The 15,856-nt window shown below is 40.4% G+C and overlaps 1 protein-coding gene across 1 annotated transcript; it reads right to left on the bottom strand.

The window, feature by feature from the left end:
- Positions 1-2,145: 2,145 nt before the first annotated feature.
- On the bottom strand, positions 2,146-5,845 carry nfkbiab (nuclear factor of kappa light polypeptide gene enhancer in B-cells inhibitor, alpha b). Its single transcript, XM_005933882.3, has 6 exons — positions 5,502-5,845; positions 3,855-3,960; positions 3,568-3,778; positions 3,066-3,154; positions 2,711-2,971; positions 2,146-2,617 (listed from the first exon to the last, which is right to left on the bottom strand). The coding sequence occupies exons 1-6, from the start codon at positions 5,753-5,755 to the stop codon at positions 2,582-2,584; spliced, it is 957 nt and encodes a 318-aa protein (XP_005933944.1). The 5' UTR covers positions 5,756-5,845; the 3' UTR covers positions 2,146-2,581.
- Positions 5,846-15,856: the final 10,011 nt, after the last annotated feature.

The following is a 15,856-nucleotide window of genomic DNA, read 5'->3' as shown; positions in this document are numbered from 1 at the left end:
CTCTCTCGAAATTACTCGACAGAGTGTACAAGTGAGAATGCAAATGTCTGAACAATCAGCTTCCACAGTAAACGATCTTTACTATGCCTGCTTCCTGATACAAAGCGAGTATCATGTACCCATGAAGGTATAGCACAGTTTGTTTACACCCAGTGAGAACTGCACCTAATGCAAACGATTATTGTGCTGCATTCTGCTTTGCATTAATTTGATCGTTTCGCCTAACAACACATCTTCTTTGAAAATGTATTGAATCCACTATTTTCTGATGTCTGGGAGAAATTATTTTAAATAATCACGATCTCTGTGTTTAACAAGATAATTGGGATTGGGATTTTTGCCCCAATTGAGCCGACTTTTGCTGTTTATTTCCAGTACTGGAAACGCTCCTGCCGCGGTCAGTCGCTTTGCACATATCGCGACCTATGTGCCCACTCAGCAGCGCCATTAGACCGAGTACCCTCACGCTTACAATGCCCACTGCTGTCTGTGTGTTAAGTCTCATGATCAGCCTTTTGTGGGTACAAAGTAAACAAGCACTGAGGCACCGTTTACTCTGGTTAGGCCGAAAATGGAGCAAAGTTCAGGCAAAAGAACATGTGAGATGATCCATTGTCGTTAATGGTCTGGATACTTGCTTTTAAAAAGTGCAAAGCCTAAGCTTGATGTCCACACTGAAACCTTTCTTTCTCTTTACTTTTCTGAAGCGTTCAAGCATCTGTAAGGTGTAGTACGCAACGTGAAAAACACAATATTATACTTTGTGCTCCATGCCAATTATTTAAAAGCTATGGTTAGTGTTTTAAACATAAATCTGCTGATATTTTATGCCGTATGATTACAGATGAGGCCACCCAGCAGAATACCAGTCCATAAAATCAACCTTACTACTTTTACTCAAAGTGTACATGGTGAGTAATAATACTCACCATGCATTTTACATTTGATTGGAGCTATTGATTCATTAATATGCCTATCACTTTAATATTGATTTTAAAGCGTTGTCTGCTGTTGAGTAGATGTACAGTACATTAAAACTGTACTGGTCCAGTTCATTCTCCCTGTTAAGTGATAACACATCTACCCTGTTTCTGTTTCCAGATTTATCCTGCGCTCAATGAGGCTTTTGTCTTTTTAAGAACAGCTCATTCAGTCGTTTTGATGCTAAAATGTTTGTCCTGTTGAGTAAGAATGTGACTTAAAGCCTAAATACCCCTTTTTTTTTTTTATTAATATCTCTTAGCAGAAGACTTATTCAGTAGAAAACAATTAAACTCTTGTGCAGCATCATTCTTCACGTAATGCTTGTGTATTAAGGTGCAGGGCTGCCCTCTGACGCAGTATTCTGATATGTTGCAGGCTCCGTGGCCATCTCCTTTAATTAAAGTCCTGGGTTGCCTTGTGGACCAAGGTTTACTATAAACAGTCTATAAACATGAACTTTGTTCATTTTTTCTTTTGCGTAAGGGAGGGGAAAATATTTCATGTCTGCTAAAGTATTAAAATGTAAGGTTTAAGCACAATTCTGCAGTGATTTAATGACAGTGGATATTTATTTTACACGCAGCTCCCTTCCTTCCCAACTTCTGTCACTTGACTTCAGCATCCTGTTGTTCCTGTTCTTCGGAAGCTGAATGACAAGCAGGAATGTCGCCAATAGCTGAATTGTTCCGTTCCTGGGAATTTCCTGTCCCTTCCCTCTTAGCCACACCCTCCAGAAAAACTTCCTGATTTAAATGACAGGGCAATTGACCTCATTACACACACAGAAAAATTCCCGAAGCCTCTTATCTATACAAACACACACATCTAAAAGGAGGAATTCGCAGCTCAATTGACTACCAGTTCCTCATTCAGTGGAAAGGAGTTATCAGTGCTTTCCTGTATTATATGAAAATCAGAAAGGGAAAAAAGAAGTGTCCGGTCAGGAGTGAAGTTGAGCTGTCATGCTTTGATGGGAGCGTTTATACGAGCAGACTCAGTGACGGCAGCAGGAGGCCACGTGGTTACATTCATTTCCCGTGTAATTGCAGATTTTTATTGCCGTCAGGCGCTGCCGATTACGATTACACGCCATATACGACTACTTCTGATGTCTCGTGTAAAAATATTCCCATCCCAACAAATAACACGGTCACAGAGGAGGCTTTCACTGTTAAATATGAGTGTTTTAATTTAATGGAGTGTGCTGAACCCATTTGCTGTCTCACATATACAACCTGCTCAACTGTACACATTCACAGCTTCCATAAAAAATACATCTTTGTATACACAGCATTTACACTATCATACAGCAGAGCTGCTGGAGGAACATCTTCACGTATGTATGGACGTCCACAGAATACAAGCGATCCATCCCGTCATTATGTGTCACATGCGATCATGCAGTCGCCGGCAGTCTGTTTAATTCTTCCTGCTCAGCTGCCTGGAAGCGGTCACGCCACCTCGCTGCATCGCCCGACCCCATCGTTGTCATCCACGTCACAGCAGAAGTAAGGAACGTGCCGTGCCCCCCCATCCGTCCATCCTTCACCGTCACAGCCTCTGGTCTCTGTAACTTCCCCCGCCCTCTCGCTTCCTGCTAATGTCCATTCCACTGAATGTCATCGTAATTCACCTGCAGACACATGGGAGGAAATAGAAATGGTCACACACCAACTAGTGACACACTTCATTTGTGCCAGACCGGCTGTACGATTTTGAAACGTACCTCATCGTCAGAGTTCATGTGCTCCTCTTCGTCACTGTCGTCTGACTCGCTGTCTGGCAGCTCCCTCAGGTCAGGATGGGTCACAGAGTACAGCTCTTTGTTGATTTCCCAGTTATCCAAACCAATGGTGAGGTGATAGGGGCTGTGGCCCCCGAAGCTCAGGAGGTTTGGGTTCGCTCCTTTTTTCAGCAGCAGTTTGACCAAGAGGAGATTCTGCTGGTCCACAGCCAGGTGGAGCGCGCTGCGACCGTTATGCTGCTCCTGTAAAACAGCAAGGAGGCAAAGGCATTAATATTAACAAAGAGATTAACAAAGAATTTTTTTATTTTTTCCATACAGAAGAGGTGTAAGTTACCTTTGCATCAATGTCAGCTCCCAGATCTACCAGTCTCTCCACCAGTGAGAGGAAACCCTGCACTGAAGCCAGGTGGAGGCAGTTTTGACCTGCACAACACAGAAAAGGAAAAGAAAAATTAAAAGTTGATTCCAGAGCTAGACTGCAACAGAAATATTCTTTCCATATTCTTTTGTTATTCTTAGTAATTAGCAAAAACTGCTGGGTGTGCGTTGTGAAACACATGCATTCATATCAATGTCCTTTTTTTTGGATTTGATTTACTGTCTTTTTTAACCCCCCAAAAATACTGAGTATGCACGGCAGTGCTTAACGGAAAAATGTTTACACAAAAGTCTTAAAGAGAGGTGTCCACCTTTTTTATTTAGACATTAACTACTGCATAATAGGTTGGGTTAAGCTCCTCTTGGTCACTTAACTGCAGTCTTCGGGGCTAACTAACAGCAAGTGGACCCAAAAACTAAAATGTTAACGTGTCTCAGGCGAGGAAAGCATCACTTACCGTTATAGTTGCAGGCAGCCATCGCCGTGTGTAGGTGCTCTGGTCGGCTTTTCTGTGTGATGACGCTGAAGCAGTGCAGGTTACCGTGGCGACAGGCAATGTGGAGAGGCGTGTCTCCATTGTTGTCCACCAGCGTGGGGTCACAGCCGGACACCAGGAGATTGAGACACACCTCCGGCTGTTTTGTTATTACCGCCAGGTGGAGAGGAGTCTGGAGAGGGACAGGTATTTTAGTAATGTCATGATGGCGGATGCAGGTGGGGTGTTAAGAGCTGTGTTGTGCATACCTGTCTCAGGTCATTCTGTCTGTTGAGGAAGTCTGTGTTTTTAGACTGGTCGATCATGGTTTTGATGAATTCTTTGGCCTCATGGATGATTGCCAAGTGGAGCAGCCTGCAGAAACATAAAAATAAAACAATTTAAGTAACAAACCAAAGATAAAAGCTAATTTTACACAACTTCGTGCCTTTTCGTCTACATCAGATACAGTTACAAAAAAAGTATTAACTATGAAGAAAACACTCAATTATTTTCATAAATATTTGTAATAATAAATTTACAAGGAAAAAAAACTTATTTTACACCTAAAGAGAGTAACTTCCTGTGATTACAGTAAAATTGTGTAACTGTAAAACTTAAATGATTGATGTAACAGCTTCAGTTCAGAAGTGTCCCTTTGTTCTCTAACTTGGCTTTTATGCTTTTGTTTGAATTGGTGTAAAATACTATAGTGCTGCATAGAGAGTTACATTTGTTACACAAAAAAGAAAATGCACTCACTCAACAAGAATGGCCAATAGAAACATGTCTTACATAGGGGTGTCATAGTAACTGTTTATCAACAGTAATCCAGGGTTTTTCCAGATTCTTGTGAGGGTGACTTTGCTTACATGTAATCTCTCTTATCTTAACAAGTCTGCATTGTCCAGATCTTTCTGGTTTACTGATAAACAAAGATGGACTTTTATTACAATTTTTTTCTTTTTCTTTTGGGGAATGCCATTTTTTGGTGGGTACCAATTGCTTTTTTGTGTCTGCTTTTACTTTCAATAATATGTTTGCAGGAAAATAATTAGAATGTTTAAAATGTATTTTGCCTTTCAGAAAACTTAATTTGAATTATTATATATTATGTGTCAGTGCTATACTTTTCTTTGAATTTGTGCAACAAACATAAGTAAACAAAGGTTAAGCATCTACACTTGCATCACTTTTTAAAAAAAAAAAATACAAACCTATTCCATTTGCCTGTATAATTTTGGCATAAAAGTACTTCCATAAATTTCCGGTACTCTGCTTTGATTATTTAACTTATCTCTGGCCCAGTGTTAATGCGCGAGCAGTAAGCCCATTTAAAACACTAGGAACTATATTCATCTGCGGAGGAACTTTGTTAAAATAAAAGTTGGGTTTCGGGGACTGCTTTGTTATTCCCCTTGAAATAAATGTCAATAATAACTCGTACGCGCCTCTTCGAGAATCGGGTTTCGCCCCCAGTGTCCGCTCACTGCATATATGGTACTTTTTTCACATTTTTCTTTTCATCCTCTTTCACTTCTCGGGAACGCGCGTCGCTTGGATTCCTTGGTGACGCGCCCGGGACTTTCCCAATCTGACCCGCGGCCATAATAGATTCCCTCCTGATAATAGCCTTTTGTTTACGTCCAGCAGCGCCGTGTCTGACCACAGGTTGACCCGTTCTTAATAAAACCGGACACTCGTTCGGTACCCCTAAAACCCTGGCTACTTAAAAATTAATCCCCCACTCGGGTTAAGGTAGGCCTCACTTGGAGCAGAACTACATTCCCCACAGGAAAGGCATCAAATTACCTCCAAGACCCGAGCTGGGCCTTCTCCTAGCCTCACTGTTGCACCCCCCCGAAAATAACTGGTAAACATCCGAGCTCGGTAACCTTATTCCGGGTCAAACTTACGTGTCTCCGTCTTCTGTGATCTGTGTCTGCCACTCGTACAGCTCTCGGGTTGCAGCGGGGAGCTGCTTGTGCTCCGGCGCCTCGCATTCCAGCTGGAGCCGGCGGATCTCGGCGGCCACAGCCTGGTACTCCTCCTCCTTCAGGGAATCCAAACCGCTGTCGAGCCGATCCTCCGTGGCCTGAGCCGTTTTCCCTTCTTTTGAATCCCGACTGTAATCCATTTGGTTTAATATACTGGTCCTGTGAAGATCCATGTTAGTCCGAGGTGCGTTCAGTTGTGTTTTCCGACAGCGCTGCACTGCAGTAAATGCCCTCTGCTCTGTGGCTGCAGCGGGGCGGAGCTAACAGCTAGGTGGGGGATTTCCAGAAAACTGTCACTTAGAATAACACAGCACACAGATTGCTGGCTCCAACAGGGGATTTCTGTTGAGACACATATAAAATACACTAGTCAGTTTGTCACAGGGAGAGCGAAAATACTTCTGCAGGCTGCATGTTGTGCGCATAAATCATACAGCCTTCAGGGCATTTCACATTCCTATAGACTTATTAATTATGTGAGTAATTGGATTTGGATGCATGCAACATAAAGTCATTTCTTGGTCATGCAAATTGATTAAATCAAAGGTTTTGCACCTCACCAGTGAAACTGCCCAACACCACACATCTTTAGATGTAATTCTTCAAGAAAGGGAAATTTTAGTTGGGCATTTGGTGTTATGAAAATAATGACGATAATAAAAAAAATTAACATGGAGCTCGGGGAGGTGAAGAATATTCAGAGGAAAATCTCAGAAATTCCCAGATTAAAGCAGTTAATTTTCAAGCAAAAGTATTTGTGTATTATCTGAGATTTAAGTGGTAAACTGAGAAAAATATAAATGCGCATTAACCCCCACCCCAAATTTTCTAGGTTTAGAGTGGCACATTTAAAGGGAAAAATTAGAATATTCTGTTTGATTTAGGAGTAAAAACCTGGACATTTTCTGGGATTTAAAGTGGTAAATGTGAGACCACTACACACACACACACACACACACACATATATATATATATATTTGTTAAGAATCCACATGGCTTAAGTTTCCAGTCAGGCTTATTATGACTGCAGTTGGTAAGCTCATCAAATTATACTGCAGTCTGACTGAGCAATAAGGAAATGCCAGTGATTTTCGCTCTGAATTACCGTCGTACAGTCAGAAACAAGGACTTTGAAGAAGCCCGTTTGTGATTGGGGCCAACAGATTTGACTTCTGTGCATCAGTTTTTGTTGCAAATCCACTGTGTAACGAGAATCATTTTATTCCAGGTTCTTCTTGTATATTTATGTTTTTAATCCTGGATTATTTTTAAGGTTTTTCTCCCTCTTTAAAAAAGCCCCTAATGCACCATCTTGAATGTGTCCCAGATGTTAGAAGCACAGTTTTAAAAGTTTAATATCTTATAGTTGAGTTCAGATCAATGTGTGTTTTTCTCTTGATGCACGCATGCAAACGCCTTCAAGTGCACCTTCATTAGCATGCTTCTGCTAAACCGCTCGACAGAAGCAGCAGACCTGAAGGAGGGAGCGAGGGAGGGGGGCTGCAGCAGACAGTGGTGGTACAGGAGTTTCCTTCAAAACTTTTGAGTGTGACCGCCCTGTGATTTCACTTCATTTATCATATGGTAACATAGTGTGATGAGCACAAACCAGCACGCATGCTAGCGGAGTTTCCCCAACATCCTCCAATCCTGACCACATGATCAAGTGTTGTTCTTACAGTATACTTTATTCCAAAGTAACACTGACATTTTTAAGGATACTTCTACTTGTTGTGTAATCCTAATTTTAACGCATACATAGAAAAAAAAACAAAAAACAAGTTTCCTGCAAGCATCGAGGTCAGAGATTACAAGCTTGCGCTAATAACTCTACTTAACATCCTGTTAAGTATTTTTAAACTACTGAGTGATGTGTCTGCAGATAATTTTTTTAAGGCGAATCAAACTTCCACAGACTGCCTCTGTGCCTTCAGTAACTAAGAATGAAATCCCTCCCTCCATTCTCCTGCAGATAAACTGGAAGGACTCCAAGTTCTGGATAAACCCGCGAGACTCAACGAGGCTTCGACCTCTCCCTTTAAAAACAGACGACAGGCTGAACGTGATGTTCTGGAGGCCTCGGGGAAACTCCAGGCTTGTTTTTACCTCCTATTGTTCCGTCTATGTGACCAGTTAGACGGGGAACCTCGTGGTCTTTGCTCTCTGTGCAAAAACTGTCACATTAGCAGCTGTTGTTATGCAGCACTGTTTGCAGTGCATCACGTTGTGCATACATATTTTGGTACGTTTTACAAGTGATCTACAGTGCATGTATGTTTTAATGTTCTGATGCGAGAATGGAAAAATTACAGAAACCACAAACAACGAAAGCCGCAGGCACACCCACAGTTGACTGCATGTACATGCTTTTTATGTAGACCACGGCTATTTTAGTTACCTAGAACTTAAATAGATACTATGAAAAACATCTTTATCAACTTAAATTATAAAGGTTTAAAGGGAGCATTTTCAAAACTAAACTAAATTAGAAATGTGCAGGAACGGTCTTTTGTTTTATTCCTGCATGATGGGGCTTTAATGCATGTGTTTACTGAGAGTGTGAAGGAAACTCAAGGCTTCTGCCAATCCAGTGTGGACTTATTCTAATCTGTATACAGTTTTGGCCAAGATGCACGCCTTACCCGAATGAGTAAGAGGAGTAGACTGGCTGTGTGCCTTGCTTCAAACTAATACTTAGTTGACCTTGTTACATTTGGCCTCTGACAAATACTCCCACATAATAACAATACAAGAGAAGTCAAAGCCAAAGCTGAAATTAAACTGAAAGCAGTGAGTGAGCCCACTCTGGTGTGCACTGTCCATCGCAATCAGCTTTGAATGCTAGTGATAAAAAGTCCCCAGTTTGAACCATAATAAAGCAGATAAATGCAGGAAAGAAATGCACTATAGTTGACACAAAATAACACGACAAAACAAAGCTGTTTTTCACATGTGTGCATGTGTCAGATCACACCTTTTTTCGATTTTTACATTTACAAATTTACAGTTTCTGTCACATCCCGGTGTATCAACAGTGACGGGAAGCTCTGAGCTGCTTTTTGTTCTTTAAATCCTGATATGCGTAGATATGATTAGAATGAGTGCAACTTACTCACTTTGACTGGAAATCAGTCAGATTAAACCAGTGCGGCTCTGCTGACTGGAAGCTGTGTTATGTGACACTTTGAGACAAGCAACATTTAAAACAGTACAAAAAAATTCCGAAATGTTTTTAGACATTTAATTAGCCGCCTGAGATGCGGAAGAAGTACATGGAAATGATATTCCTGGATTTCTCCGTGCAGTCTGTGTGTTTTTTCAGGCTTTTCTAATTTCAGCAGGAGTTATCAGCATTCGCCCAGATCACCTCCTTAAGGCTAAAATGTACTTTTTAGTGGGAAACCTGGGGGAAGAAAGGTGGCGTCATGTTGTCAAAGCTCTGATAAGCTCTGTTTTTATTTCATTAATGGCTTTGTAAGAGAGGGATGCACCTCTTCATCACTGTTTATCTCAAAGATTAAAAACATATCTGTATTAAGAATGTGCACTTACCACAGACCTCCCTCACTATAAAATGGATAAATGGATCATGATACCTCACGGAGACAGAGTTACTGAGGCCCGACCCTGGTGCCAGGTTTTGTGAGTGAGCGCCTGGTACTTCCTCCTGAAACAGCCACGGGGGCCTTTAAGGGTCCAGTGCCCATGGGGGTTTGATGATCACCCAAACTAACTGTTGCCAAGTTGTCGTTCCAGCCTGATTTAACAGACCTGTGTGCAACATTTTTAACATAACCATCATAGTAAATGGTAAACTACACTTTGGTAAATAGTAATTTACTGTAGGTGTTGTTAAAAGGCCATTGTGGTCAAACATTTGCATCCACTTATCATGGGCATGAATTTTATGGTCATTTTGAGCTTTTAATGATTTCTTTTAACAGTTCTTTTTCGAGGGTGAAAGGTCAGTACGCCTTAGCAAGTTGCACTGCCATGAGACACTTTTGATAGCTATCAACAAGCTTTTTGTATAAGTCTGGCTTATTTGACCGCTCTTCTTGGCAGGATTGGTAGAGTTTATTGAATCATGGCATGGACCTGGCTTTTAAACATAGTTCACAAACTTCCAGTAGTGTTGTGGTCGGGGTTTTTGGAAAGGCCATTTCAGAAGTTTAATGTTATCCCATTTTATCCATTCTAAAACCAGTTTTTATGTGTTTGGAACATTGTCCTGCTGGAATAGTCAATTATGGCTGTTTCAACCATCCTGCTGTTGATTTGAGGGGAAGTTGAAGAAATCAGAGGTAGGGGTGACACATCCAAATAACTTACGCACAGTTGTTTGAGCTAATGACCGTGGAATCTGTAGTTGTTTAGAAATGGCCCAAAGAGACATTCCCAACTTGTGTAAATGTACAATTCTCCTTCGGTCTTCAGTGAATTCCTTGGACTTTCCAAAGGAATATACCAATTAAAGATGTATGTTGCACTGTTTTCACTCTGGAAAAAAAACAGCCCAAATAAATAATTGCCATGCATGCCCACGATGAGTCTATGTAAACTTCTGACCACAAATGTAGGTGGAAATGCAAAGTGGAGTTACAAAATACATCTTGTATTATATACACACAACTCCTTTGGTTTGTTTACATTCTTTTCTTGGAAATGATTAGCCAGCACCTCCTTTCTAATGCCATCAGATGAGGGAGCAACATGTAGTTTATCTTTTCTCAGTCACAAAAAGGCAAGATTTTATGAACCTATTTTTTTTATGAACCCGACCACCTAATCCAACACGTAGTCTGAAAGCCACACAAAAACACACCATCTACAGTTTTCCTCTGAAATAATCTTTTTGAAACTAACCCTATTCTGTTTGATTAGACAATAGAGATGGCAGAGTACTTCCACAGGTCAAAAGTGGTCCTGCATAAAAGGAAGTGAGATAAAACAGTGCCAAATATTATGCCTGGCATCCTCATTTGTCATTTGTCACCTCAGCGTTTCTCTTGGTTACAGTAATGATAACAAAAGCAGACCAAACAAAACATGAATGTGGTGGAAGGACAAGGAATAGTGGCGCCAGTTCCTGGCAATCCAGTTTGGCCTGATTGAGGTGAATTAAAAGTAAAGTTATTATACACTACTAAAAAAAAAGAAAATTAAAGAACCACTTTTCAATGAAGAGTACAGCATCAGTGAAACCTCTAGGGTAGCAGAGGGGGTTGTTAATCAACCACCTACTTTTCTGACTGTGTTTTCAATAGTTTTGCAGTTATTTAGGGTCAGTGTTACTACTGGTAGTGTGTGGTGATACCTGGACTCTTCAGAGGTTGCGCAGGTAGTCCAACTCCTCCAGGATGGTACATCAATACTGGTCATTGGCAGAAGACTTGCTATGTCTCCCATCACAGTCTCAAGAGTATGGATGAGATTCCAGGAGACAGGCAGTTACTCCAGGAGAGCTGGACAGGGCCGCAGAAGGTCCTTAACGCATTGGCAGGATCGTTATCTGCTCCTGTGTGCAAGGAAGAAAAGAATGAGCACCGCCAGTGACCTTTAGCAGGCCACTGGTGTAAATGCCTCTGACCAAACAATCAAAAACAGATTTAATGAGGGTGGTCTGAGGGCCCCGTGCACACTGCCTGGCACTGGCAGGTCCACTGGTGCCCTGTGTGAAAGGGTTTGGAGAAGTCCTGGAGAATGTTATGCTGACCGAAACATTGAGATATGACATATTTTCTGTGGTAAGTTAAATATTTGTGGAGTATAGTTAACTAAAAACTAAACTAGAAATTTCTTTAACTAAAATAAAAATAGAAACTAGGCTTTTCAAAAAAAAAACAAAAAACTGAAACTATTTTGTGAACCTGGAAAAATAAATAAAATAAAAATATAGAGTAGAAGTCTTTAGTTTTACTCTCTGTCAGTTTGCAGAAAATGTGATCACGACCTGCCTGATGAGGGGTCAGCTGGTGTGCTTATTGAGACTCGGGAAATGCTTGTGAAAGCAAACTGAAATAATAATTAACTGAAAAATACAAATCTATAATAACGCTGATTTGTCAGAGTTGATGATGTTTTAAGACACTTTAGGAAAAAAAACTGTTTTTCTTTATAGAGTTGATTACTAGAAAACTGGGCCTTTTTAAATGTCACCAGTAAACATGGCTATTTGTATTTTTTACCACCCAGTGTATGATATTTGATACAGTTATTGTGAGTTATTGAGATTTCTACACCACCAGTGGGATTTCTTTCCCGCGAAAAACAGAAATTGCTCAATTCACTTTCAAGCAATATGTTCCAAAAGAAAAAGCCAGATACAACAAATATGATAGAAATTTAAACCCATATGTGCAAATTAATGTTAAAATAATTTTTTAAAAATTAACCAAAGGTTCAATAAAGACACAGAAATAAATGTCTGGCAATTACTTCCTGGTTTATACTTTAAAAGGTTTACATCCCAAGAGCCGGAGTGTCATTGCTTTGGGTTTGCAGACGTGTTGGGTGTTACTAGCTGAATCTGGATCCCGAACCATTGAAAACCATTGAATGAATTGAATGTGTAGGAGTGAAAAGCCTCCTTGCGTGAGCCCTTTCTGTTTCCATTCTCTAGGTACAGTCATTGTTATATAAATGCACACCTGCAGCATATTTATGCTTGATAACATTGAGCGTGTGGCGTGGGAATCCCTGGGTATTCTGAACACGACCAGACATGTGCTGCGCACAATGACTCACTATGAATCACACACCACGCACAAAGCAGTGTGGTAAAGGGTCAAAGTTAATAATTGTGACTCATCAAATCAGTAAACTTGTTAAGACTGAAAGCATGATAGAGATGTGAACTCTGGACTTTTACTCTGCACACCTGTTTCTACCTGCTTCCCCATTTTTCTCCATTTCCTGCTTCCTCTCCCGGACCACAGACTCCACTGGAGGATTTTACAGTCATGTGCTTAAAATGCACGCTGCTCTTCTAGTTTACTCGCTGTCAGCAACCTGTAGTGTACTTTACTGTATAACCCTGTGTGAAGACAGACAGCAGCCAAAACAGCTGCTGTTAAATTTATAGATAACATAATAACAATAATGAACTTTATGCATACAACACCTTTAAAAATCCAGTTTCCACTAAAATTGTGCGCTCAAATAGTTGGAAACTATTAACTACAGGAAGAACTACAGTGTAATAATAATGCTGTGCATTGAAATAAAATTGGAATTTTATAAGTTTAAATTAAAAATTTACATTAAGGAACCAGGATGACTTCAGATATTTGCAACTAAGGGATTTTTATGATAGGGAAGAAAAGCCCAGTGAAAATTTGGACAAAAGCTGCATAATTAGAACCACTGTAGGTATAATATCTACATTTTACCATCAGCTACTGGAGAGGAAAGAAAATACAACACTTTACATTAAACAGAAAGAGTGAAAGAGTAATTTTCTATTGGTGATACAGACATGTTGAAGACCCCTCTCATGTAAAACACATGAGAGGGGTCTTCAACATGTCTGTCTTTTAATTTTTGGGCGAGCATGCATTTTGTTGTCAAAATTCTGGGTCATGTTTGGTGTTTTATTTAGTTAATGTGGCAGAAAGTATTGTGTCAAAAGAAGATGGGTAATTGTTTAAAATCTCAATGACTGGATGCAACTGACTCATAAGATAAGATTCCACAAGGAAACAAAATAGAGAGAAATGGAGGACGTTTACATGTCAGGGACAGGGTGAGGACTGAAATGTTGATCTAGAGACAAAGCACTCCAGATTGTACACAGGTAGCAGTTGGTCTGTTTTGTTTCGTTTGTGTTATCTCTGAAGTAGAACAGAAAGCAAGACATTAGGGAACAGCACAGCGAGATAAAGTCAAGGTAAAGATGAGAAAAACTGACACAAAAAAAAGAAAATAGGCAACCACTAAATACCAAAACCTCTCATCTGTTGTAGGGTTAATACAGAGAGACAGGCCCCTCTAGAACCACCACTTAACCTAAACTCTTTGGACTCTAGCTTGTGGATTTAAATGCGCGATCTTCTTGCCGTGAAGCAACAGTGCAAACCAAAGCAGTGAAAGTGGAAAGTGATTTAATGAGCCTTCTCGGAGAGTATGCTCCAAAGCTGAAGGGCCGGATGGTACCTTTGGTTACAGAAAGTCAGGTGCTTAACTCTGACCTCTGTATGCACTTTCCTGATGAGTTTATGGACAATCAGATCCACCCCTCGCTCGTCATATCAAGAAAATGCTCAGCTCAAGACTTCATCACCAGTCTTTGACACGTCTACATCTGCACAACTGAGCACGAGGAAGAAAATGAGGGCTGGCAGAGCACTCGGGTCTCTCGCTGTCAAACTCACAGAAGTGTTGAAACTATCGTGGAAGACTCAGAAACATTCATCTCTAAATGAGATAAGACGATCAGCTGTCGTGCATGACACCCACCCTCCTGATCTACCCGTAATCAGGCTTCAAAAGACACATTCCCACACTTTATAATAACAATTATCAATAATTGGTTGATTGTTAGCTCAGTTTATGGCTTTTTACTGTTAACAAACATTGTATTTATGATTAATAATGTTTACTGATGGAGTGGCGACAGCGTAATTTACTGTGAACCATCATGGTCTGTTTCTCTCACTGGTTAGTTTTACTTTGGTTAGGTTTAAGCACCAAAACTGCTTGACTAGTTTTTTGAAATTGTTGTGGTTTGGATTAAAATGTGACATCAGACTGAGACCAATATCACTGTTGGCAGGACATCGGCATCATGGGACCAACGCCAAAGGACCCGGAAATCTCTGGGAGCAGGTCTGATATAAAATGTTTGTATGGCACAAACTGATGATGTGTACACAGTAAATAACATGACTCATAGCTAATGACATTATTTATTACTATTTCATTGTTTCTTGCCAGTGAAATAACTGTTTACCAAAGTGTAGCTTACCATTTATTACTGATGGTTATGTTAAAAATCTTGAAGATCAGGTGTTTTAAACCAGGCAACTCAGCAGCTTGGTGACAGTTAGAATTGATTTTAACATTTTACCACCACAATTTGTCACTTGAAGCACATCTGGCCTTTCAGAGTGAAAGCGTCGATGGTGGTTTTGTTTATGCCATAGGGGTCCCTCGGCTTTACAAGGACCTCTTTGAAAAAGCTCACAGAGCCGGAATCCTCTGTTAAATCGATTTTTAAAGTTTTCATAGCCCTGTTTTGTTTAGCACTGTTGCTTCATGGCGAGAATCCACCAGCTGGGCTCTTTCTGTGCACCGCTTCCTCCCACAGTCGTCTCACACCCCTTTTTGCCTCAATTCAGATAATTGGTTGTGGTTTTAACTTGGAGAGGACTAAATAATGATCAGTGCTGACCCATTTACCAACACAGATCCTAACTCAAACCCTAGGAAGTCAGAATATATCTTTTTTTTTTTTAAATTAAATTGTTCTCCCGAGTCTGGCACACGTTATAAACCAGGGGTGTTGAATTCCAGGCCTCAAGGGCCGGTGTCCTGCAGGTTTTAGACCTCACCCTGGGTCAATACACCTGAATCAAGTGATCAGTTCATTACCAGGCTTCTGGAGAACTTCAAGACATGTTGAGGAGGTAATTTAGCCATTTAAATCAGCTGTGCTGGATCAAGAACACATTTAAAACCTGCAGGACACCGGCCCTTGAGGCCTGCAGTTCAACACCTGTGTTATAAACTACCCACATTTTTTTCAGGTAGGGTTAGGGTTATAAGTGTGACTTAAACCTCACAGGGTTTATTAGACTGAGGTTTTGTTTACAGCCTTAAAAATAACCTTTTAAGACATCCAAGGGACCTAACAGAAAAGATACTGCAGGTAAGTAAAGTTTCTGGGCTTTTTTTAACTTTAGTATGTTTAAAGAAGCATATTTTCAGGCCCATGAATTACATTTTTACAGCCCTCAGCAGATATTGTCAGCGGTGAAAAGCACAGTTTTTATTTGAAAGGTTATTTTTATCCAAGCCCCAAATCTCTTTGAGCAGATAGTTTTGACAGAGAGATAGAAGATGAGCCTTTCATATGGTATAACTTGTTGTCTGTCCAACCTGCTGATGCCAATGTTTGCTTCTCTTACTGATGTCATAGACAATAATTTGCTGTAGTTTATCCTTGGAAACTATGATGTAAATCAAGACTCTGATGCTCAAAATTGTGCAAAAAATCCTGCTGAATAAAAACAGATTTTGGTTTTACACTGATTAGATTTTAATTAGTTTGGTTG

This window comes from Haplochromis burtoni, unplaced genomic scaffold (genome assembly GCF_018398535.1).
Source record: "Haplochromis burtoni strain Fernald_Lab_line unplaced genomic scaffold, NCSU_Asbu1 Contig_174, whole genome shotgun sequence".
Taxonomy (NCBI): domain Eukaryota; kingdom Metazoa; phylum Chordata; class Actinopteri; order Cichliformes; family Cichlidae; genus Haplochromis; species Haplochromis burtoni.
The sequence above is the reverse complement of the archived record's forward strand: the minus strand, read 5'-3'. Positions and strand labels throughout refer to the sequence as shown.